This window comes from Leguminivora glycinivorella, chromosome 25, assembly GCF_023078275.1.
Source record: "Leguminivora glycinivorella isolate SPB_JAAS2020 chromosome 25, LegGlyc_1.1, whole genome shotgun sequence".
NCBI classification, from domain to species: Eukaryota; Metazoa; Arthropoda; class Insecta; order Lepidoptera; family Tortricidae; genus Leguminivora; species Leguminivora glycinivorella.
Genome location: NC_062995.1, coordinates 7,602,385 through 7,628,124, shown reverse-complemented (window position 1 = coordinate 7,628,124; position 25,740 = coordinate 7,602,385). Strand labels below are relative to the sequence as shown.

At 39.2% G+C, this 25,740-nt stretch overlaps 1 protein-coding gene across 1 annotated transcript; it reads left to right on the top strand.

Annotated features, from left to right (window-relative positions):
* The first annotated feature begins 72 nt into the window (after positions 1 to 72).
* LOC125239266 (zinc finger protein 461-like) lies at positions 73 to 25,511 on the top strand. Its single transcript, XM_048146798.1, has 16 exons — positions 73 to 309; positions 2,100 to 2,310; positions 5,144 to 5,236; positions 6,757 to 6,885; positions 10,496 to 10,843; positions 11,647 to 11,813; positions 13,884 to 13,968; positions 18,079 to 18,209; positions 19,030 to 19,104; positions 19,466 to 19,604; positions 20,297 to 20,403; positions 21,724 to 21,877; positions 22,913 to 23,044; positions 23,463 to 23,663; positions 24,197 to 24,343; positions 25,192 to 25,511. Exons 1-16 carry the CDS (start codon positions 236 to 238, stop codon positions 25,336 to 25,338), a joined length of 2,340 nt encoding a protein of 779 aa, XP_048002755.1. The 5' UTR covers positions 73 to 235; the 3' UTR covers positions 25,339 to 25,511.
* Positions 25,512 to 25,740: the final 229 nt, after the last annotated feature.

The window sequence follows — 25,740 nt, the reverse complement described above, 5'->3', positions numbered from 1 at the left end:
ATGCAAAGCTTCTGTCAAAACTCAAAGCTATTAAAAGTGATTCCGATCTTGTTTAATTTATTTAATTTAAAATACAAAATGAATAGTGCTGTTTTTATTTTACTAAATAAGCTAGTGTAATTTGTGTATATAGTTATCTTTTTATATAAAAAATTAGAGCACTGTGTAAGAAAATGCCTTATCCTGAATTGGTTGTTCTGATGTAAATAATTTGTATTATTTACTAATATTTAAAATGCGGTGCTGTGTGCCGGGCTGCAAAAATGACTCGAGGCATATCTCGAAGTCCCAGGGAATCACTTTTCATGTGTAAGTATAATATTTTCAATGGTTTACAGCAAGGATACTAAGCTTGTTCTAAACATAGGTATTCTATTTACATCCTTTTACTAATTAGATTATTACTCATTACAACTTTATTTCTGTACAAGCCCACATATTTCTAGTTATTTAGGATAAATGAGAAACACGAGACTTAAGATTATGATCTTATATATCTTAATACTTAATAGGCTGGCTATTAAAATGAAAGCTGAGTAGATATTACTAAACTTGTACCTTACATGTACCTAATTATGTTTAAGTTCACAAAGTACATATACATAACTTGTTCAATGTGCGAGATGTCTTAAATATATACACACTAGCTTTTGCTTGCGTGGAATGTTCCATACAAACTTCCCTCTTTTTACGGAAGTGGGGGGTTAGAAAGAGATAAAAAGTAGCCTATGTCACTCTCCATCCCTTCAACTATCTCCACTTAAAACATCAAGTCAATTCGTCGCTCTGTTTTGCCGTGAAAGACGGACAAACAAAACACACACTTTCCCATTTATTAATATTAATATGGATATGTATAAACAAGTTTCTAGTTTAATTCTACATAAAATTAAAATATGTGCAATTAAAAATCCAACATTCAACGTACTCTTTCCAAGTCTGGAACCCTTATTTCGCCAAAGATGTTGAGATGCTTGAGAAAGTGCAACATAGTTTCACAAAAATACCCAAACAACTAAAAAAAATGTCTACGCGACAATAAGAACACCCGTCTGTGAGGCCACCAGTACAAACTAATATCTGAACTGTCTAAAAACAACCCTCGCAAACATTTTCTCAGCAACAGAGTGGTCAAAACATGGAACAAATTACCAGAGGATGTGATCTCAGCACTGAATGTTAACCAGTTTAAGAACCGGCTAGATAACTACTTAACAAATTTAAAGAACACATCTTGAGAAAGAATTGTTGGATACAGGCAAATATCAGTTGTTATAACTGCCTGCCCGATTAATAAATAATAATAATAATAATTCAACGTTTTGTATGTAATAACTTTTGAGTATTTTATCTTTTGCACTACTACTTTGTTGAAGTAATCTAGTCCTTTGACGACTGGGACTCGGGCCGAACGCGATAAAATAACATTATTACCTTTTACCCAACATTTAAGACAGTCTTCCGCGACCACGGCTAGTGCAATCTGGCCAAAACATTGGGTAAAAGGTAATAAGGTAGTAATGTTGTTATTTTATCATGTACGACCAGTGTGTCTTTAAAAAATGTGTACGAAACGCGAGAACTTAGTGTTATAAGAGAAGAAGGGCTAGAGAAGGGCTGGAGCTGTTAGGGCAGGGTCATAAGTGGACGAAAAACTTTATAAACTGGTACCCACAGGGGCATACAAGGATGAGAGGAAGGCCCAATTCCAGGGAATTGGGCTGAATGAACGCACCAGCGATCGACAGCCCGCCTGTATCCGGCCAGGCGTCCCTACACTACATCTACATCTACATCTACCCACAGGGGCATACAAGGATGAGAGGAAGGCCCAATCTCCGACGGTCAGATGCCTTTAAAAAGATAGGCGCAGTGAACTGGCTCAGGAAAGCGAGACCACAATACCTGGAAGGCTTTAGAAGAGGCCTATGTCCTCAAAGGACAAGAATGAATTTGAAGTTAGGAAGAATTAGTTAAGAAGTGTCTTAAAAAAAACCATCTTCCTTCCATTTACTATCTTGTAAATATGTGACTATTTTAATGTTACTTTGAATCTTCTGTTTAACATTTTAAATAAAGAAGTTTCCTATCTTTTCCAGTTTTCCCACTGAACCAACTCTCCGTTCGTCCTGGTTGCGAGCCCTTGGGAAGGAATCATGGGAGCCCAAGGAGCGCAGTGCGGTCTGCTCAGAGCATTTCCTGTGCGAAGACTTGTATGAGACTAGGAGCGGACTGAGGAAAGTGAGGGCAGGTGCCGTGCCGATTATGCAGGATGGCACTTGTAACCATGGTGAAGCCAATACTTTACAGGTATTTTAGTATTTTGTTTATTTAAAGAAATATTCTAGAAAGAGAAAGGATGGGAAACCATGAAAAAGATGGGTTGACAACATTGCAAAGGTAGCAGGAAGGAACTGGATGGATACCGCTCAAAAGTAAAATGGCAAAGCTTGGAGGCCTTTACCCTATCAGGAACCACAAAAAATTAAGACACAGTACCACTACTCGACACTAGGTGTCAACAGTGTCTTGTCTGCCAAAAAATTAATATTAAAACAGTTTACAACTTAAACTACAAGCAGAAGGAATTGGAAACAGAGTACTGATTAATACTATTGTGGTATTAACTAAAAATTATTGTGTGTGTGTGGATTGAGTGAGCACCTTCCGAAAATAAAAAAAAATATGCTGATCATTTAGTAAAAGTTCTAAAACAATTGTAAAACGAATCTCTGAATTTGTAAAAAGATAAATCAAAAGATACAGCCATTAACATGTGCTCACTCAGTTCTCACAAACTACCAACGAAAACAGTGAATATATTCATTTAACATATAATATTTATATACTAACATTTAGTAAAAAATAGGCCAACCTACCTCTATAAATATTAGATCACCTAGTGACGTATTAAATTTTTTACAAATAGTTTCTTATGCTCACTCAATCCACACACTTTTGAAAAGCCGAATTTTGATGAAAAACATAAGATTTAGACCGCTATTATATGTGTATAGTTTAGTAAAAGTGAAATGGGAATTTGTAAAATACAAAACGAACCACTAACGTGTCAGGTTTTTTTATAATAAATTTTTGTAAGTGCTCACTCAGTCCACACGCTTTGAGAAAGTTAAAAATGTAAATATCTTACGATTTGTAGCACCTAAGACACTCGAAAGTACTTCAACATTTAGTAAAAATTTTTACTAAATATCCACCATCTAATATTTTATATTCGTTGTCTGGTTTTAAAGATATTCAGACATAACTTTTCTCATACAAATGTATCAAGTAGGGTGACCACACTATGTCGGCTCCTGATTTTCCCCACCTTCCCATTGTCATATTGAGATTGGGGAGTTTCGTTCAATTTTGATAATAGTTTACCGGATTTGTAAGTGGGAGCGAGAAAAGAATAACTATTTCTCGCTCCCACTTACAAATCCGGTACGCTCATCTGTTAGCGCGATTAGATTACCAGGTTCTGGTTTCTTACTAGTGAAGTATTATATTCTTTGTTTCTTACCAATTATCATTCATGTCCTTTTTAATGCATGCATGTCGATATGGTTATTATCCTGACGTCGATAAAAATTACACAATACACATCATCACTAGGCCAAGAACATAACCTAAAAACAGTTTGCAGATGGATAATTAATATGGTATTAGTTTAATATTATCAAAATTGAACGAACGAAACTCCCCAATCTCAATATGACAATGGGAAGGTGGGGAAAATCAGGAGCCGACATAGTGTAGTCACCCTACTTGATACATTTGTATGAGAAAAGTTATGTCTGAATATCTTTAAAACCAGACAACGAATATAAAATATTAGATGGTGGATATTTAGTAAAAATTTTTACTAAATGTTGAAGTACTTTCGAGTGCCTTAGGTGCTACAAATCGTAAGATATTTACATTTTTAACTTTCTCAAAACGTGTGGACTGAGTGAGCACTTACAAAAATTTATTATAAAAAAACCTGACACGTCGTTCGTCGTTCGTTTTGTATTTTACAAATTCCCATTTCACTTTTACTAAACTATACACATATAATAGCGGTCTAAATCTTATGTTTTTCATCAAAATTCGGCTTTTCAAAAGTGTGTGGATTGAGTGAGCATAAGAAACTATTTGTAAAAAATTTAATACGTCACTAGGTGATCTAATATTTATAGAGGTAGGTTGGCCTATTTTTTACTAAATGTTAGTATATAAATATTATATGTTAAATGAATATATTCACTGTTTTCGTTGGTAGTTTGTGAGAACTGAGTGAGCACATGTTAATGGCTGTATCTTTTGATTTATCTTTTTACAAATTCAGAGATTCGTTTTACAATTGTTTTAGAACTTTTACTAAATGATCAGCATATTTTTTTTTATTTTCGGAAGGTGCTCACTCAATCCACACACACACAAATTATTGAGTATTAGACATTTCGTTCGTCGACATCTATTGCCAAGTAGCAGTACTGATAATTTACGCTTGATTGAAGCGTGTTTGACACTAGATGTCACTACAAATAAGTCGAATTTACTGATGTATGGAGTTATGGAGTTACAACGGGTCAGGACCGGGATACGTGGAAAGGGAAGAGGGAGGCCTTTGCCCAGCAGTGGGACACTGTAGGCTCATATAAATATATAATAGTTATTTGTTATACAAGGGTGCAAAGTTGTATTTTAACGCCGAGTGTAGAATTGAAAAACGAGCAAGTGAAAGGATTCTATAGTTGAACCAAGAGCGAAGCGAGTGGTTCGAGAATAGAATCCTGAACTTGCGAGTTTTTTAACACACGAGAAGTAAAATACATTTGCACCCGAGTGTAACACAAAACTTTTCCCCTCACTATAGCGAGGAAAGTACAACGCAAAAAACGCGTTTATCACTGCTTTCAGTAGTTCCACAGATGGTAAATCATCGTCATCACTAGATTCACTCACTTTTATCAATTTTAAAGCAGCATTCAAGGTCAAATTACTTTATCCACTAGTGGATAAAATGCGTTTTTACCCACTGGTATTAAAGGACAAAACACGTGTTTCCGAGCTAGTGAGGGGAAAATAAATAAAATGGAGTTACAACTCTTCCCTTCTTATTCCTCTATGCTAAAATGTACAATGTTTGTGTCAGGTTTGCCGAATTTGCCTTGCCGTGGACGGCAGGCTTCTCTCTATCAGAAAGTACCGTCTGGAAGAGGCCTATCACCACCTAACAGGGCTCGAGGTAATTATATCTTGCCTTTAAAGAGTTGTCTGTGGCATTGTAGCTTTCGAACGGATGAACCGATTTAGATTTAGTTTTTTTTTTTTGAAAGCTGAATTAGCCGGGAGTGTTCTTAGCCATGTTTAATGAAAAGGTGCACTATATCAGGGGTTTTCTCAAAATTACTATTTTTTAACTTAACGGGACTTAATCGCGTATCATAAAAATCTTGTAACTATGGCAATAACAGGTGAGAAAAAAGCGGCCAAGAGCGTGTCGGGCCACGCTCAGTGTAGGGTTCCGTAGTTTTCCGTATTTTTCTCGAAAACTACTGAACCTATCAAGTTCAAAACAATTTTCTTAGAAAGTCTTTATAAAGTTCTACTCTTGTGATTTTTTTCATATTTTTTAAACATACGGTTCAAAAGTTAGAGGGGGGGGGGGGGGGGGGACGCACTTTTTTTCCTTTAGGAGCGATTATTTCCAAAAATATCAATATTATCAAAAAACGTTCTTAGTAAACCCTTATTCATTTTTAAATACCTATCCAACAATATATCACACGTTGGGGTTGGAATGAAAAAAAAAACAGCCCCCACTTTACATGTAGGGAGAGTACCCTAATAAAACATTTTTTTCAAAACATGTGATTGATATACATATTGGTACCAAATTTCAGCTTTCTAGTGCTAATGGTTACTGAGATTATCCGCGGTCGGACGGACGGACGGACGGACGGACAGACAGACATGGCGAAACTATAAGGGTTCCTAGTTGACTACGGAACCCTAAAAATTAGACTTATATCCACTTAGCTATGTTTGTTGTAAAAGTGCTCTACGACGAGGCCTGCAAAATATGACGTACGATGATACAGAAATAAGTAACTTTTCTCAAACATGCAATGAAATATTGTCTTTACGTTCCTTAAAATGGGCTGGGAAGTATCGCTTTTTGGGCGCAACAACTCGAGAGGACTGTAAAGGGATCATATTATTTTTTAGGCCTAGGCCTGCAAAGTAACTTTTTTTTATAAAATATTGTCCTTTAGAGCATTTTTTTTTATTTCATTGTATGTTTGAGAAAAGCACTATACATGCCTCGGCGTGAAAATTCCCGGCCTCTGATGTAATGTACTATTTCTGTCGGTCGTAAAATAATTACCTATTGAATATACAATGAATATATATGTAATGTAATAGTTCGGAACCTACGAAAATAAGTCTTGTGTTTATTTTCTTATAAGTTTTATTTTAGTGAATATTTAAAAATAAATCACTAATTTAGTCCTTCCTCTGCCTGAAACACAGGAACTATCCTAGCTCAGGCATTTGTATAAAACATCTCTTATATGTATAACAATTCTTAGCCTTTAAGAACAATCACTGTACAATTATGTTTTTATTAATAAATTATTTGTATTTATTTGTATTTGTATAAAAATCTTGTAACTATGGCAATAACAGGCGAGAAAAAGTTGATTCACCCACAAACAAAAAGAAAAGAATTCTGTTATACTAACACAAATTTCTTTATTCTAGTGTGAAGATAAGCTACCGGGGCAGCTGTGCGTGGAGTGCGCACACCGACTCCTAAACAGCAGTAGACTAAGGAACAAGAGTTTAAGAGCACATTCTATTATGATAGAAATTGTGAGCAGACAAGATAACGTGAGTTAAACATTATTAGTAAGACAACGAGCGAAGCGAGGACGTCTGTGTGTCGAGGTCACTTCTAAACAGCAGAACACTTAGGAACAAAGGTTTAAGAGCGCATTCTATCATGATGGAAATCGTCAGCAGACGGGATAACGTAATCAAACATTATTAGTAAGACAACGAGCGAAGCGAGGACGTCTGTGTGTCGAGGTCACTTCTAAACAGCAGTACACTTAGGAACAAAGGTTTAAGAGCACATTCTATCATGATGGAAACTGTCAGTAGACAAGATAGCGTAAGTCAAACATTAGTAAGACAACGAGCGAAGCGAGGACGTCTGTGTGTCGAGGTCACTTCTAAACAGCAGTACACTTAGGAACAAAGGTTTAAGAGCACATTCTATCATGATGGAAATCGTCAGCAGACAGGATAGCGTAAGTTAAAAATTATTAGTAAGACAACGAGCGAAGCGAGGACGTCTGTGTGTCGAGGTCACTTCATGATGGAAGTCATCAGCAGATAAGATTGCGTAAGTTTTAAATTATTAGTATTTTATGCAACCGGTGTTCAAACACACCTCGGACAATGGCGATCAAATGGATTACCATTATCTTGCATAATTTTCTTTGTCATAAAACCTTCGCATAACAACGGTTGGCAGAATCCTCTTTTCGCAGAATGACTTTTTGCATAAATTTCTTGGCATACTGTCATTTTGCAGAATTATTTAAAGCAGAGTAATACAATGGCATAATGGTAAATAGTATAATATTCGTATAATCGATTAATTGTTTTGTCGAAAATTGTGTCGCATTCTATTGACTTGGCATTCTGTCATTTCGCACAATTGTCTTAGACAGAATAATACATTGGCGACCGGTCTGGCGCAGTCGGTAGTGACCCTGCCTGCTGCGCCGCGGTCCCGGGTTCGAATCCCGGTAAGGGCAGTTATTTGTGTGATGAGCACAGATATTTGTTCCTGAGTCATGGATGTTTTCTATGTATATAAGTATTTATATATTACATATATCGTTGTCTGAGTACCCACAACACAAGCCTTCTTGAGCTTACCGTGGGCCTCAGTCAATCTGTGTAAGAATGTCCTATAATATATTTATTTATTTATTTATTGGCATAATGTTGATGCGCAGAATAATGCCACTTATGTTTTATTTATTTTTTACATTAAAAAGGAGTTTCTGGTTTACTCACTGTCAACCTAACACGCTTCGCTCGTCGTCGCACCTAAACCGACTCTGTGACATATAAGATTTCTGTGTCGTGTGAGTATTTTGTCTGGATAGGGATTCTAACCTAATCTACATTTCCGGCAACATGTCAAAATAAATTCAGCGGATCGTCTATTCGGTGCAAAATAAAATTACAGTCAGCAACATGAGTAGGTATTATGCGACATAAAATGCTGCAAAAGTAAAGTCGACGATATTAACAGTATGCTATTACTAATTCGGTGAAATGTAATGTATACTATATACAATTCTGCTATATCAAAATCGACAATACTAGTATTCTGCTATCCAGAATTCTGCCAAATGAATGATATGCGATATGGCAGTTATGCTATTTGTACAATTATGCAAAAGTATCATTCGGGTAAAAATGTTTCTGCGAAGGCTGCTATGCCAAATGTATTTCGGACAATCGATATTCTGCAAGATAAAGGGAACCCCGATCAAATATATGAAAGAGCCGCGTTCGGGTTACCCTCATCTGGCAGAATAATTTTGGCCAGAAACACACTTCGCATAACATGTTTCGCTGAAAAACATTCGGTCGAATGGTAATTTTGCAGAAAACTTAGTTGGCATTATTACTACCACGCATACGACACATTTAGCAGAATATTGTTTCACACAACATTACTTTGGTAGACTTTGATTTAGCATAATTTTATGTACCATAATAATCCTATAGCATACTATTACAAGAGCAGAATTATGACAAGCTTTAGAAAAGGAAATACTGTCTCAGAGCCCCCGTTAGGTACGACGACGAGCGAAGCGAGGAGGAGTGTTAGATATCTGCATCTGCACATATGACTCTCTATCAAAAAGCAAATTGCAACTTTATGCCGTCTAAATATTATGCACAAATATTATATGCGAAAGTACTATTCGACTAGAAGACTACTATGCTCATCAACATTATGCCAACGTACGATTCAGTATTATAAAAATCTGCGAAATGATTTATGCCAAAGCATATTCTGCGTAAGGTATTTCTGCCAAACGTGACTTCTGCCAAGAACTATTATGCAAATCAAATATATTATGCGAAAAAAGTTTCTGCAAGATAATAGCACAGTATAATAAAGAGTACTATCGTACAGTATGGCCACTCCCGCTCCCCTCTGAAAGCGCCGCCCACCCCCTCTCGGTTACCTAACAGTTACCGCCTGTCAAAAACGCGAACAGTCGACCTGTCATATTTCACTCATACAAGCATGGTACGCGTTCACCTACACGAGCTGAGACTGTGTGCTAGGAACGCGCCACTTTCATATATTTGATCGCCAGTGTCCGAGGTGTGATAATAGTGAACCGCCGCGTTCTTACGCATACAGTCTAAGCTCGTGTAGGCGAACGCGTACCATGCTTGTATGAGTGAGATAAGACAGGTCGACAAGTCGCCGTGACAGGCGGCAACTGTGAGGTAACCGAGAGCGGGTGGGCGGCACTTTCAGCGGGGAACGGGAGTGCCATACTGTACGATAGTACTCTTTATGATACTGTGGTTTAAGAGAGGTCAAAACAGGAGGGTAATAATTTGAGGCAAAGCCTGAATTTAAAATCCATCTTGAAATGGGACACTTAATTTCGTAATTATTTTTTTCGACTCCCGAATTGTTATTCGTCATTTACAGGGTCGTGCATAGATCATTAAAACCCTACATAAAAGTTTATTTCCCAAATCCAGCGTCCGCCGGCTTTCCACGCATGCGCGCAGTATCGAAAAAAACTGAAAACGCATTATTTGGCTCTGTAACCATGGCAACGCATTGTTATAACGATACAGCGCGCGTGCGCGGGAAGGCTTTGGGCAGCTGAGCAGACAGTGCAAACCTTTGCGTCAAAATACAGGAAACAGTGTGAATTTCACGAAAGGTATTCAAAAAAACTATTAAAAACTATGCGCACGGTCGTAGAAAAAGTATTGTATGCAACGGTGTTTAACTGAGTCAAAAAATACTCCTGGCGTCTTAATAATAATTTTCGGCTTCGCGTCAAATTGTTATCCATGTCACTCGTCTTTTTTGACCTCCTTTAAACGCCTGTTGCATAAAATAAATAAATAAATATTATAGGACATTCTTACACAGATTGACTGAGTCCCACGGTAAGCTCAAGAAGGCTTGTGTTGTGGTTACTCAGACAACGATATATATAATGCTAGCTTTTACCCGCGGCTTCGCTTGCGTTAGAAAGAGACAAAAAGTAGCCCTTCCCTTCAACTATCTCCACTTAAAAAATCACGTCAATTCGTCGCTCCGTTTTGCCGTGAAAGACGGACAAACAAACAGACACACACACTTTCCCATTTATAATATTAGTATGGATACAAAAACTTATAAAATACTATATAATTGTTGTTTGTATTTCAGCTAACTTTAGAAAACCTAGCCACAATAAACCGAGACAATAATAGACTTACATCGAACCTAAGACCTAGACATAATGAGCCTAACTTCTACAACCAAACATTTGACCACGACACAATCGAAGCAAAAGAACCAATATTCGAAGTCAACATCACCGATGAAATAGTCATTAAAAATGAAAATAATGATGATAATGAAATGAAAGAGGAAAATGATTATGATAATGATGGAGATTTTGTGGCGTCAGACAGAGAGTATTCGACCGATGACAGTTTGCCGTTAGAAGCTAGAAAGAAAAAGAAGGAGAGGGTTAAGAAGAGTAAAATTGAGAAGGACGAAGTTGTTAAGAAGGTTTGTGGGCATTTTCAGAATTTGGGTCCCCCCAATTAGCGAAAGCTCTTCTTCCTTGCGTTATCCTGGCATTTGCCACGGCTCATGGGAGCCTGGGGTCCACTTTGACAACTAATCCCAAGATTTGGCGTAGGCACTAGTTCTTACGAAAGCAACTGCCATATGACCTTTCGACCCGGAGGGTAACTAGGCCTTTTTGGAATTAGTCCGGTTTCCTCACGATGTTTTCCTTCACCGAAAAGCGACTGGAAAATATGAAATGACATTTCGCACATAAGTTCCGAAAACTCATTTTTACGAGCCGGGGTTCGAACCCGCGACCTCCAAAATGAAAGCCCCAATTAGCGAAAGTTGTTAACAATTCTTCGTAGAAAACTGCAAAAAATAAAGGTTTTCTACGAGGAAAAAAAAATTCTCGTTTCCAAACCGGGTAATCAAAGAAGAATATTTTTTCCTCATACAAAGCCAGTTATCAAACTTGGTTATCTACGAGGAACAAGGGGACATTTCGCACATAAGTTCCGAAAACTCATTTTTACGAGCCGGGGTTCGAACCCGCGACCTCCAAAATGAAAGCCCCAATTAGCGAAAGTTGTTAACAAAAGTCAACTCGCTGCTCACCGCTCGCTTAATCTCAATTTGTGACGACAATCTTGTCTAAAAATTTACTTTTTTCACTTTCTAAATGTAGATCGCTTAAAGTTTATGTAGAGCTTGTGTCAAGAGATGGCACTGTGATTACATATTTTACTTTGACAGTAACTCTCTTTATTAACTGATTTCCTCTTTGCTTGTACCCATAGGTGCGAAAGAGACAAATGAAGACAGACCCGACGCAGCCCAAAATCGACCGGAGACGAAAGCCATTCTTGAACGACGAACTGAACGAAACCCTTTTCACGATTACGGATCTCACTCAAGAGGAGCAATTAGAAGAGATACGGAAGAGACAAGATACTGCCAATTATAAGTAAGTCCTTTTTAGGGTTCCGCAGTCAACTAGGAACCCTTATAGTTTCGCCATGTCTGTCTGTCCGTCCGTCCGTCCGTCCGTCCGTCCGTCCGTCCGCGGATAATCTCAGTAACCGTAAGCACTAGAAAGCTGAAATTTGACACCAATATGTATATTAATCACGCCAACAAAGTGCAAAAATAAAAAATGGAAAAAAATGTTTTATTAGGGCCCCCCCCCCTATACGTAAAGTGGGGGCTGATATTTTTTTTCACTCCGACCCCAACGTGTGATATATTTTTGGATAGGTATTTAAAAATGAATAAGGGTTTACTAAGATCGTTTTTTGATAATATTAATATTTTCGGAAATAATCGCTCCTAAAGGAAAAAAAAGTGCGTCCCCCCCCTCTAACTTTTGAACCATAAGTTTAAAAAATATGAAAAAAATCACAAAAGTAGAACTTTATAAAGACTTTCTAGGAAAATTGTTTTGAACTTAATAGGTTCAGTAGTTTTTGATAAAAATACGAAAAACTACGGAACCCTACACTGAGCGTGGCCCGACACGCTCTTGGCCGGTTTTTTTTTGCTCACCAGTTGGCGCCACTGTTGAGCAAGGTCCAGAGATATTGCTGTCAAAGTTAAAGGCGAACTTATGGGCATTTTCAGAATATGGAAAATGTTTTGTTAGGGTACCCCCCCCCCCTCCTACACGTAAAGTGGGGAGTGTTTCTTTTTCCATTTTAACCCTAACGTGTGATATGTTGCTGGATAGGTATTTAAAAATGAATAGGGGTTTACTAAAATCATTTTTTATATCGTTAATATTTACGGAAATAAGTCGTAAATAATCGCTCCAAAAGTTAAAAAAATGTGTGTGGCTCTAACTTTTGAACCATATGTTTAAAAAATATGAAAAGATCACAAAACTAGAACTTTAGAAATACTTTCTAGGAAAATTATTTTGAACTTGATAGGTTGAACAGTTTTCGAAAAAAATACGAAAAACTACGGAATCCTACACTGAGCGTGGCCCGACACGCTCTTGGACGTTTTTTTTAATTCTTTACGCGCCAGCTCTTCGACTTTATACTACTTTATATTACTTTTAATATTGTATTATGATCTCTTAATTCAATTCAAAAATTTAAAGTTTAATTATTATTCTAAATTTTAATATATGAACTGTAACTGTTGACGTGTAATGTATCTGTGCATTTACGAAATAAATGAATATGAATATAGATATCAGGCCTCTTTTTTACGGTATTGGCTGTTTTTGGTCTCTGAAGGCCTTAAAAACAAAAATATGTTAAAGAAATTAACCGGTGAAAATAAAACCGCTTAAAAATAGTAGATTGTACAACAAGCTCATAAAGTGACCCATTTTTACCCGAGGCAATTTTTTGTAAAAAATAGTAGACGAGGGTAAAAATGGACATTTATGCCCTGGTACACTCTGCTTTTCACAGTAATAGTACATTACGATACAAGTGCGTAAAAAAGGAAGTGCGAAACGAGTGGCGATAAATTAAAACACGACCGAAGGGAGTGTTTTAATTCGACACGAGTTACGAATTTCCTTTTCGCACGTGTATCGTACGACGTTTTTCAGTACAGATGGCCATCCGAAGTTTCGACCTGGCATATAATGAACCACTTCTCGCACTAGTGCGTAAAAAAAACACCATCTGTACTGAAAAAACAGTTAAAACTTAACACTGATTCAAACTTTCACGATTTTTACACATATTTAAAATTGCAAACGGGACTTAATCGCGTATTTACTATGTTTTAAACACTAACCTCCGACGTTTCAAGGACGGCATTGTCCCCGTGGTCTCGGAGCAGACTGGCTGAAGTTGACATCAACATCTTCTAGCTGTACGAGTTTTTCGAACTACCCGCACCTGGTCCTGACTACCCACTTGAACAGTTTGTGCACTAGGGATGTCACCTTGTCGACACACAATACTCACGATATTCGGTTTTTCAACCTGCGATATTTGTTTCTTCTTGCATTTACTAATGACCGGGTTCCGTGTGGATGAGATATTAAAACTTATGTTCTAACTTTTTTTTGCAGAAACTCTGTGTTCAAATGTGAAGCGTGCTTTAAAGGGTTCCTCGACGAAGACGCTTACAACAGCCACATCATTAGGCATACCGATGTAAGTACCTCATCATCAGGCATCGGACAAAAAGTGCGGATGACGTAAAAATGACGTAGGTAATGTTCTACACAGGATGTTGGTATTTAAACTTCCGTGTGACATGTAGTAACAAAGTAGTATCAATGAAGTAACAAAATAATCGTAAATAAATCTATGGAATTCATAATACAGGTAGGATGATGTTAGTGAATAAAATATCTATTCACGAGATTTGTTAACATAAAGTACGATTATTTGAAATTAATTGAAGGGATATTTACAAAAACAACATAACTGCTTAGAGCGGTTGACACTTTTAGAACAACATTTTTGATCGTGACAGCTGTCAACCAGTGTAGTCAGTTATGTTGTTTTTGTAAACATCCCTTCAATTAGGACTGAATAAACCTGTGGGAACCTCAGGTAAATAGGTTTAAAACTCAAAGGTGGGAACAGTAGGTAAGATTAGTAAAAAACGTAACGTACGTACTTACTCATTTCAAGTGGCGATATCGTTTAATAACGAGGTTGATAAACAGATAAGTGATAATTGTTTATGAAAATCATAGATACTATTTAAAATCATCCTATAAGTGGTTTGACGTCATAGGCACTTTTTGTCCGATGCCTGCTCATCATCCTCCTTGCGTTATCCCGGCATTTGCCACGGCTCATGGGAGCCTGGGGTCCGCTTTTATTTTATTTTATTTATTTTCTTTATTGGGGAAAAAAACAGACACAGGAAGGTCATACAGTTAAGAAGATATTGAAATACACAATAATAGGTACAACCTACATCCTGAGACAATTCCCACTAAGATTTATAGTCAATAGTATCTGAGTGGCATTGTCATAGGGCAATGGTATACAATGATAGATCTTAATAGGCACATTAGGCACTAAACTAAGATACACTAACAATATGATACTTAATAATTATTTTTAAAAACCGGGACTTAATCGCGTATAACTACATATTAAACTGACCTCCAACGTTTCAAGGACGGCGTTGTCCCCGTGGTATCGGAGAAGACTGGCTTGAAATGACATCAACACCTTCTGACAACCGCGCGAGTTTTTCGAACTACCCGCACTTGGTTTTGATTATCAACTTGAACTGTTTGCGCACTAGGGATGTTACTCTGTCGACATACAACACTGACGATATTCGATTTAACGACTGTCGATATTATTTTCGGCTTACACTTATTAATGACAGGATTCCATGTGAACGTTGGAGGTCAGTTTAATATGTAGTTATACGCGATTAAGTCCCGGTTTTTAAAAATAATTATGTGTAATAATCGTGAAAGTTTAAATCAATGATACTTAATGTTACTCAAAGATACAGTTTGACAACTAATCCCAAGATTTTGGCGTAGGCACTTAGTGCCCTGATAAGCCGAAAAGCGCTATCTCAAACGAAAATCCATAGCTAACTTATACTTAAGTATCTATAACTGACAGTTCCATTTTCAAAATCATTTGGTTTTGAGATAGCGCCACTCGGCTTAGCAGGGCAAACTAGACTGTCTAGTTTTACGACGTAAAACTAGACAGTCTAGTTTTACGAAAGCGACTGCCATCTGACCTTCCAACCCGGAGGGCAACTAGGCCTTATTGAGGTTAGTCTGGTTTCCTCACGATGTTTCCCTCACCGAAAAGCGACTGGCAAAATATCAAATGACATTTCGCACATAAGTTCCGAAAAACTCATTGGTACGAGCAGGGGTTCGAACCCGCGGCCTCCGGATCGAAAGTCGCACGCTCTTACCGCTAGGCCACAGCGCATTATACCGATGTAAATACCTATTTATATTAAATAAATGGATATTATAAGACATACTTTACACAGATTGACTGAGTCCCACGGTGAACTCAAGAAGGCTTAAGTTGTTGCCAGAAAACGACATAACAACAACGGTATTATATACAAATATTTATATGTTACTATACTCTGTCAAACAATTATGTCAGTAAATAAGAACAAAGAAAACTATAGGTATCCTTTTCTGCAGCACCCTAAAGAAAAGGATGCATATAGTTTTCTTTGTTCTTATTTACTGACAGACTTGTTGGACAGAGTATAGCTTTCGATCGCGTTAGAAAGAGACAAAAAGTAGCCTATGTCACTCTCCATCCCTTCAACTATCGCCACTTAAAAAATCACGTCAATTCGTCGCTCTGTTTTGCCGTAAAAGACGGACAAACAAACAGACACACACACTTTCCCATTTATAATATTAGTATGGATACTTACATAGAAAACATTCGTGACTCAGGATTATATAAATATCTGTGACCATCACACAAATAAATGCCCTTAACGGGATTCGAACCCGGGACCGCGGCGTAGCAGAAAGGATCACTGCGCGTTTGGCCAGACCGGTTTTAAGTATAGGAAAGTAGCCTATTTTTGTACATCTAGCGGCAAGTAGCTGCCACTTGAAGTAGCATTTTGATTAAACAATTAAAAAAAAGCAAATTTTTCACGTAATCATATATACTTTCTGTATTTAGTACATTAAATAAAATAGAAGAACTTACTACAAGAAGAACACACCTGAAATTGTTCCAGTTATGGTCGCACTTTTGATATTGGACAGTTCTTCTTTGTCATTTTACTTACTTACTGCTTACTGCGATGGCTCAGCGACCTGAAGTGGATCTTGGCCTCCGACACTATATTCCGCCATTCGCTCCTATCTCGTGCGATCTGATTCCACTCAGTCACTTGAAGGTCACACAGGTCTTTCTGGACCTCATCGATCCATCGGTACCTGGGCCTTCCGACCGGCCGTTTCTCAGTAGATCGCCACAAGTGAGCTCTTTTGGCCGCACGATCCTCTCCCATCCTCTCCACATGGCGGAGCCATCGCAGACGAGAAGCCTTGCTCTCGCCGATGACGTTGGGCTCGCCCACTAGCTCTTCCACCTCTTGACATCTTATATTATAGGTATTAATAGCCTACATGGTGTCCCACTGCTGGGCAAAGGCCTCCCCCATGGATCCGTCACGGTCTTGAGCAATCTCCGGCTAGTCGCTAAGATATGCGTCTAGGTCATCCCGCCATCTCCGCCTAGGTCTGCCAGATCCTCGCCCGTCTTGCGGCACCCAGACCGTGGCAATTTTTGCCCACCTCTGTGGGTGCATGCGACAGACATGGCCGGCCCAGTCCCATTTCAGCTTGGCGGTCTTAACTCCAACATCAGTAATGCCTGTTTTGGAGCGCAGCGTAGAGTTACGGATTCTGTCAATCCGTTTTACTCCTAGCATACTGCGCTCCATGGCTCTTTGGCAAACCTTCAACTCTTGACATCTTACTTCTATAAATTTTGTAGCGGATTTCTCTACAGGCTCCGTAGCCTAATGGCATTTCTGCGACGCGAAAGACCACCGAAACGCCGCATAAATGTAGTCTGGCTCTGTCGCGCCAATACGCAAGAGCGATAGAGATAGATATCTACAAAATCTTGAGCGTTTCGAGAGCGTTTGTGCATTCGGCTACGCACACTGGATTTTTGTGTGATGGACACAGATATTTGTTCCTGTCATGGATGTTTTCTATGTATATAAGTATGTATTTATCTATATAAGTATGTATATCATCGCCTAGCACCCATAGTACAAGCTTTGCTTAGTTTGGGGCTAGGTTGATCTGTGTAGGTGTCCCCCAATATTTATTTATCTCTCGCAAATGGTCTCGTCGGAAGATCAGCGCTGACCTCCGGGTCGGCATTATGCTGAGACGGGACCATTTCGTGATAAACTTATCTACCCATCCCTTGTACTTTTGTAGTTTTTAGTCATACTTTATGCATAATGTGTAGTTTTTTAAGTTTATACATACAACAACAACATACAATCACGCCTGTTTCCCATAAAGGGGTAGGCAGAGCACATGAAACTGTTAAAGTTACAGTGCCACTCTTGGCAAATAAGGGGTTGAAAGAAAACTAAACTGTGACATTTCAGTGATAGGTTGCCAGCCTCTCGCCTACGCCACAATTTACCCCATATTCCACAGTCGCCTTCTACGACACCCACGGGAAGAAATGGGGTTTTTAAGTTTATTACGAATAAATATTTTGATTATGATTATTTATATTATTTATATTTTTTTACAGCAATGCGGCGAATACGAGTGCAACATATGTAAGACTCATTTCAAACATCCGCACGCGCTGCGGAAGCATATAACTGCGCACCACACACAGCGGTTTAGTTGCAATCAGTGTCCTTACGTCACAACTCACAGGTCAGTATGGTCATACAGTTCCATTTTAGGGTCTTGTAACCGTGCATTTTCGCGAGAACAAACACCAAAAGTATTTTTTCTAAGGTAGGTAAATTTTATGTTTTTTCTACTTTGAATTACGAGCCCTTTAGATCTAGGACAAAAAACAAGGGACAAAAAAATGGTCGCAATATTTTCTATTAACATTGCATACACGCTGTACGGAACAGGTTTTTTAGGGTTCCGTAGTCAACTAGGAACCCTTATAGTTTCGCCATGTCTGTCTGTCCGTCCGTCCGTCCGTCCGTCCGTCCGTCCGTCCGTCCGTCCGCGGATAATCTCAGTAACCGTTAGCACTAGAAAGCTGAAATTTGGTACCAATATGTATATCAATCACGCCAACAAAGTGCAAAAATAAAAAATGGAAAAAAATGTTTTGTTAGGGTACCCCCCCCCCCCCCTACATGTAAAGTGGGGGCTGATATTTTATTTCATTCCAACCCCAACGTGTGATATATTGTTGGATAGGTATTTAAAAATGAATAAGGGTTTACTAAGATCGTTTTTTGATAATGTTAATATTTTCGGAAATAATCGCTCCTAAAGGAAAAAAAAGTGCGCCCCCCCCTCTAACTTTTGAACCATATGTTTAAAAAATATGAAAAAAATCACAAAAGTAGAACTTTACAAAGACTTTCTAGGAAAATTGTTTTGAACTTGATAGGTTCAGTAGTGTTTGAGAAAAATACGGAAAACTACGGAACCCTACACTGAGCGTGGCCCGACACGCTCTTGGCCGGTTTTTTTTATAATGTAAACACAACCACTTTTTTCATTTCAGACAAACAGCAAGGCTTCATGAAAGGTGGCATAAAGGCACCAAATATCAATGCCCGCACTGTCAAGACGAATTTGTGTAAGTATTTAAATATTGACTGAAAATGAATGTCATATCTTATGTTAAACATGGCTAAGAACACTCCCGACTAACTCAGCTTTCAGACAAAAAACACGAAATCTAAATCGGTTCATCCGTTCGGGAGCTACGATGCCACAGACAGACACACACACAGACAGACAGACAGACAGACACGCTAAACTTATAACACCCCGTCGTTTTCGCGTTGGGGGTTAAAAATACATCCAATAAAAAGAAAAAAAATAACCAAAAAATTATTTTTGGCGAATTTTACTTGACGTCATATAACATTTTATCCTCGTTTTGACATATTTCGGTTTCCTCGTATTACACCGTCTTTGTATGTACTTATTTTCAGTAAATTCACAACATACATGGGCCATATTCGAATCAAGCACCCGTCCGACTTCGTCTGTCAGCTGTGCGGGTATTCCTTCGTCAGCGAGAAAGGGATAGAGCTACACAAGAAACTGAAACACAGGCTTGACGATCCGCAGGTAAATATACTGATTATACAGCATAGAGGAATAAGTAAGGGAAGAATTGTAATTCCATACATCAGTAAATGCGGGTTATTTGTATAGGCATAGTTAAGTGACATCTAGCGACAATCACACGTCAATCACACGTCAACTAGCGTACATTATCAGTACTGCTACTTGCCAATAGATGTCGCGACGAACGGAAAGTCTAATGCTCACCAATTTTTAGCTAACATTAAAATAGTATTAATCAGTATTCTGTTTTCAATTCCTTCTGCTTGTAAATATTAAATTTTTGACAGACGAGACACAGTTGCCACCTAGTATCGAGTAGTAGTACTGATAATTCACGCTATTTGACGCGTGATTGACGCTAGATGTTTGTCTAAGAAACAAACGTACCTCAAAGCCCTAGAAAAAAAGGTACGGTGGCCTAGATACACCTTTGGGGTACGCTCGGCTAGATGGCGCTAATAAACATATCATTCATATCAAGCTAACAATATGGGCCAAATTGTCAAAACTGAGGTTCGAACGTTTTAAGCTTGTGTCGAGAGATGGCAGTCTATGCACTGTGATATCTGTGATTACACATTTTACTTTAACAGTAACTCTATAATACTCGATCCTCTTTGATAATAGTAAGTTATACAGCTTACAATTATTTATTTTATATAGTAAATCTAGAATTTATTTTCCCTTTATAGATACCAGAGGACGGGCCTTTCTGTGAGCTTTGCAACGTACGTTTTGTATCAAACGAGGCTCTGAGAAGGCACATACACGTTTCGGCGAGACACGCCGGCAGTGACAAGTACGTAACAACCACACCAGGGGTCACTAATACCATAGATTAAATATAAAAAGGTTCCTAAACGTCTCACTAGGAATACCACGCTATTTCAAGTCCCACTACATTCTAGAAAAGAAATAGAAATAATTTATTATGAATAACATAAGTAAGACTAAGAATTTTATAAGGGATGATTTATACAAATGCCTGAGCTAGGATAGTTCCTGTGTTTCAGGCAATAACAAGGACTTAATTGGTAAATTATTTTTAATTATTCACTAGAATATTCTACTAACTACGGGGCAAATGCTGTACTATCCGCAACTTTATAACCAGGAATTCGACTCAACAGATCCTTTTAATGGCACTAAAAACCTAACCACAAAATTGCGATTTTGAAAAAACCCCCGACCGCGACATAGTTGACCGATTGTCATGAAACATGGCTAAGAACACTCCCGACTTACTCAGCTTTTAGACAAAAAAAAACTAAATCGGTTCATCCGCTCGGGAGCTACGATGCCACAGACAGACACACACACAGACAGACAGACAAACAGACAGACACGTCAAACTTACCCGTCGTTTTTGCGTCGGGGGTTAAAAATAAATTAAAGAATGACGTATTAAATATATTGTTGAATAATAACAGATAAAATACATGTAATTCATTATTAAGTACTAGGTATTTTGTTTTCCCCTCACTAGCTCGGAAACACTTGTTTTGTCTTTTAATACCAGCGGGTAAAAACGCATTTTATCCACTATTGGGTAAAGTAATTTGACCTTGAATAAAGTCAAATTAACTGCTTTAAAATTGATAAAAGTAGGTGAATCTAGTAATAAAGATGATTTACCACCCGTGGAACTACTGGTAGCAGTGATAAACGCTTTTTTTGCGTTGTAGTTTCCTCGCTATAGTGAGGGGAAAATGTTTGTGTTACACTCGGGTGCAAATGTATTTTACTTCTCGTGTGTTAAAAAAACTCGCAAGCTCAGGATTCTATTCTCGAACCACTCGCTTCGCTCGTGGTTCAACTATAGAATCCTTTCGCTTGCTCGTTTCTCAATTCCACACGGCGTTAAAATACTACTTTGCCCCCTTGTATAACAAATAACTATTTTTGGCTTGGAAAGACGATATATTTTGGTATCTTATCACTTATAATATGCAAGGGTATAAAAAAAGTAGAACAAAAATCATTTTTACAAGAGCTTAATCTGCGTAATATAGTGGTCCTTGGCTATAAGTGTGATTACACAAATTCATTTGTCTGACAGAAATTATCTGTACCACTAAACTGTAAATATTGTACTCTTACATTTTACTCCTAACTTCAGAGACGACAAAGAAGCGAACAAGTCGAAGAGGCCACGAAAGCCGCGGGAAGCGAACGTAGGCCACGAGCGGAAGCGATCGCGGAGCACCTCGAGCGAGCGGCGCCGCTACCCCAGCCAGCTGCGCAAGGCGGAAGGACCCATCCCTTGCGAACAGGTACGAATATACCACTAACATTTTTTTTTTAAATTATAAATGGGTCACAGTGTAAGGGGGGGGGGGGGGTCATACTAAATGTGACAATCCCTGTTAAAGGGATACAAAAAAGCGTGACATAGGGGGGGAGGGGTCCAAAAACCTGAAATTTGGTGTGACGTAATATGTGGATGATCCCTGACCACAGACTAGCCAAAGACAAAGACGTGGCCTGCGATGGAGTGAGCTCGCCCAGAAGATGCCTGTTCACTCTTGACTCTTGGTTGCCGGGTTATATGAGCTCGGAATTGCCCGCCGGCAAGGAATTCCACTCCTTGGCAATGCGCATAAGAAAAGAAGCAGGAAAGCAAACTAAACTAAAAAACTAATTTTTCAAATAAATAAATAAATAATAAATATTTATTTCCAAAACTTACGTTACATATGTGACAGGGGCCCCCACTAGGCTATGCCTGTATCTGCAATTTACACAGCAGAAATATAAAGTTACGAAACATACAATCCAGCTTTTGGTTTATGATAGGTACATCAGATTAACAATAACAAACATATTACATATTTAGCATGCATAGTTTGTTCACATCTCGAACACTGGCGATCAAATATATGAAAGAGGCGCGTTCCTAGCACACAGTCTAAGCTCGTGTAGGTGAACGCGTACTATGCTTGTATTAGTGAGATATGACAGGTCGACTGTTCGCGTTTTTGACAGGTAACTTTGAGGTATCCGAGAGGGGGCGGGCGGCACTTTCAATTGCAATTTCTACTTAGAACTACTAGCTTTTTCAATCCTAGTAGTTAAAAAAATTGTCCCATACGATTTTTCTTATTTTGTTACCATTTTCCGTACATGTTGTATGGGGTAACAAAAGAGGAAAGTAACAAAAATGTATGGAAATTCTGGGACACTTTTTCTCTCCCAGTGAGATTGAAAGTACTCGTGATTCTGAGTACAATTGACCTAAAATTCCCTAAAACAATCAAATTTTTTTTATTGGAAAAAAAAAGAAATGCTCACCTGTCTTGTATTCGCAGTGTGGGATGCAGCTAGAGGACTCACGGGCGTACCACGGCCACTTCCGCCGGATGCACCCAGACAAGAATCGAACCAACTACCCCTCTATGAAGTCGCCGTGCATGTGCGAAGTATGCGGGCGGATGTTTCAGGTGCATAACTTTTATCTTATGGGAGTTATGAAATTTCTATTACCGTATTCAACTTTTTTTATATCTCATCATCCTCCTTGCGTTATCCCGGCATTTTCCACGGCTCATGGGAGCCTGGGGTCCGCTCTGACAACTAATTCCAAGATTTGGCGTAGGCACTAGTTTTACGAAATCGACTGCCATCTGACCTTCAACCCGAAGGGTAACTAGGCCTTATTGGAATTAGTCCGGTTTCCTCACGATGTTTCCCTCACCGAAAAGCGACTGGCAAATATCAAATGACATTTCGCACATAAGTTCCGAAAAACTCATTGGTACGAGCCGGGGTTCGAACCCGCGACCTCCGGATTGAAAGTCGTGCGCTCTTACCGCGCTTAACCTGGCTGAGTCTTAACAATGTTTTGTCATAAACCTACAGAGCTACGCCCTACTAAAAGACCACACGTGGACCCACACAGGCGAGCGTCCCTTCAAGTGCGACTCCTGCGGCAAATCCTTCCGCATGAAGCAACGCCTTGTCGCGCATCGGCGCGTGCACAGCGACCAGCGCGCCACCTACGTGTGCGGCGTCTGCGGGAAACACTTCAGCACGCACAGCAATCGCCAGCGGCATATGTTTGTGAGTTACAGCTTTCGCAGGTGTATGGAAGTAAACATACTAGTGCGACTCCTGCGGCAAGGCCTTGCGCCTGAAGCAGCGACAGCGACTTGTCGCGCACTACAGCTTTCGCAGGTGTATGGGAGTAAACATACTAGTGCGACTCCTGCGGCGAGGCCTGGCGTCTGAAGCAGCGACAGCGACTTGTCACGCACTAGCGCGGGAAACACTTCAGCACACACAGCATACGCCAGCTGCATATGTTTGTGAGTGGCAGCTTTCGCAGGGGTATGGGAGTAAACATACTAGTGCGAAATGTGCAAAAAATAATTTAATCAATACGTCGTTTAACATGTCGTTTTATGACCAAAGGTATTCCTTTTGGTACTTTTAGTAAGTTTCACTTACTTCTCCAAGACAGTGTCATGAAAGTCTACACCTCAGCAATTAGATTAGTATAGTGTTCCAACATAATTATAGTCCAGTGATGGCTATTCAATCAAGAAATAAACCTATAAAAAGCTCTATAAGTAACACTACTCTTATTTTCACAGATCCACACCGGCCTAAAACCATTCAAGTGCGAAATGTGCGGCAAGTGTTTCAAGCACGCGAGTGAGAAGCGAGCGCACATCACCTACGTCCACCTGAAGAAACCGTGGCCCAAGCGAGCGCGGGGCAAGCGCAGGGACTCCAGACAGGTGCGTGTCTCTAACATGCGGCACTGTAGGAGGTAGGGCATAGCGAATGATATTCTGCTTTGTGTGGTAGGGCACAGCACAGCGGATATCATCTCGCTCGAATCTAGAGCAGAGCCCAACTGGGGTAGTACCTCCGCCTTACAGAAGACCGCAGCCAAATAGCACTAGACCCTACTCATAGTGTTGTGTTCCTGTCGGTACGTAAGGCTGCCAGAGCTCAACAAGGGTGCGGTGTGCTGGTGGCGGAAGGATCTACGGAACTAATTTGTTCCGTCTATTGTCCTTTGAGGGAACCCGAACCCTCCTTGGAACTTGTACACTCTTTTTTGCTGTGTACTTAACACAGCAAAAGGGAGTGTACAAGCTTCTAATAGGTTGGCAACTCGCATGTGACACTCCTTGGGTTGCAGGCGTTCATAGGTAACGGTGACCGCTTTCCATCAAGCGGACCTTATGCTTGTTTGCCACCGACGTAGTACCAAAAAAAAGTGAGTATTTACTTCGGACACTGGCGATCAAATATATGAAAGAGGCGCCTGCCTAGCATACAGTCTAAGCTCGTGTAGGTGAACGCATACTATGCTTGTATGAGTGACATATGACAGGTCGCGTTTTTGACAGGCGGTAACTGTGAGGTAACCGAGAGGGGGTGGGCGGCACTTTCAGTGGGGAACGGAAGTGGCCATACTGTATGATAGTACTCTTTATTATACTGTGACGCGAGCGAAGGGAGCACACATCACCTACGTGCGCCTGAAGAAACTGTTGCCCATATAGCTACTAGAACGTGTTTAGTCAACTATGATTAAATCAAGCTTAAACTAACGAAAATAATCAATCTATTTCAGAGCATGCAACACCCTCAAATGTCAGTGGGCACGAGTGCGAGCGAGATGGACATAGTTCAGCCGCTCTGGCCGTCGTGCGACCCGAAGCTTGCCGATATAAACGCGATGATGGACGACAAACCTATGTATTACAACCTAAAGATATAGTCCGGAACAAAATGGTAAGGGAGAACGGTATAACAGTACTATTATTGTTTTATTTTTTTAATTTCAAGTTGTAGTCAGAAGTATCATGGTCATTATTGTAGTGCGATCAGAATCTAGCCGATATAATTAATTTCAAGTTGTGGTCAGAAGTATAATGCTGTGGGTCTAGTGAAAAAGGGTATAACTCAAATTGACTCAGTGAAAAAGGGCACAAGTCCCACCTCAGACTTGTGACCTTTTTCACCGAGTCAATTTGAGTTATACCCTTTTTCATTAGACCCACAGTGGATAAATTAACATTATTGTAGTGCGATCCGAAACTTGCCGATATAAACGCGATAATGGAAAACAAACCTATGTATTAAAACGTGAAGATATAGTCCGGAACATAATGGAAAGGGA

Bases quoted from the DNA above. Each gene is read 5' to 3' on its own strand.
- LOC125239266 (XM_048146798.1), top strand. From the start codon at position 236: ATGCGGTGCTGTGTGCCGGGCTGCAAAAATGACTCGAGGCATATCTCG. The intron at 23,664-24,196 runs GTGAGTTACAGC...TTATTTTCACAG, and splicing joins ATCGCCAGCGGCATATGTTT to ATCCACACCGGCCTAAAACC. The intron at 24,344-25,191 runs GTGCGTGTCTCT...AATCTATTTCAG, and splicing joins AGCGCAGGGACTCCAGACAG to AGCATGCAACACCCTCAAAT.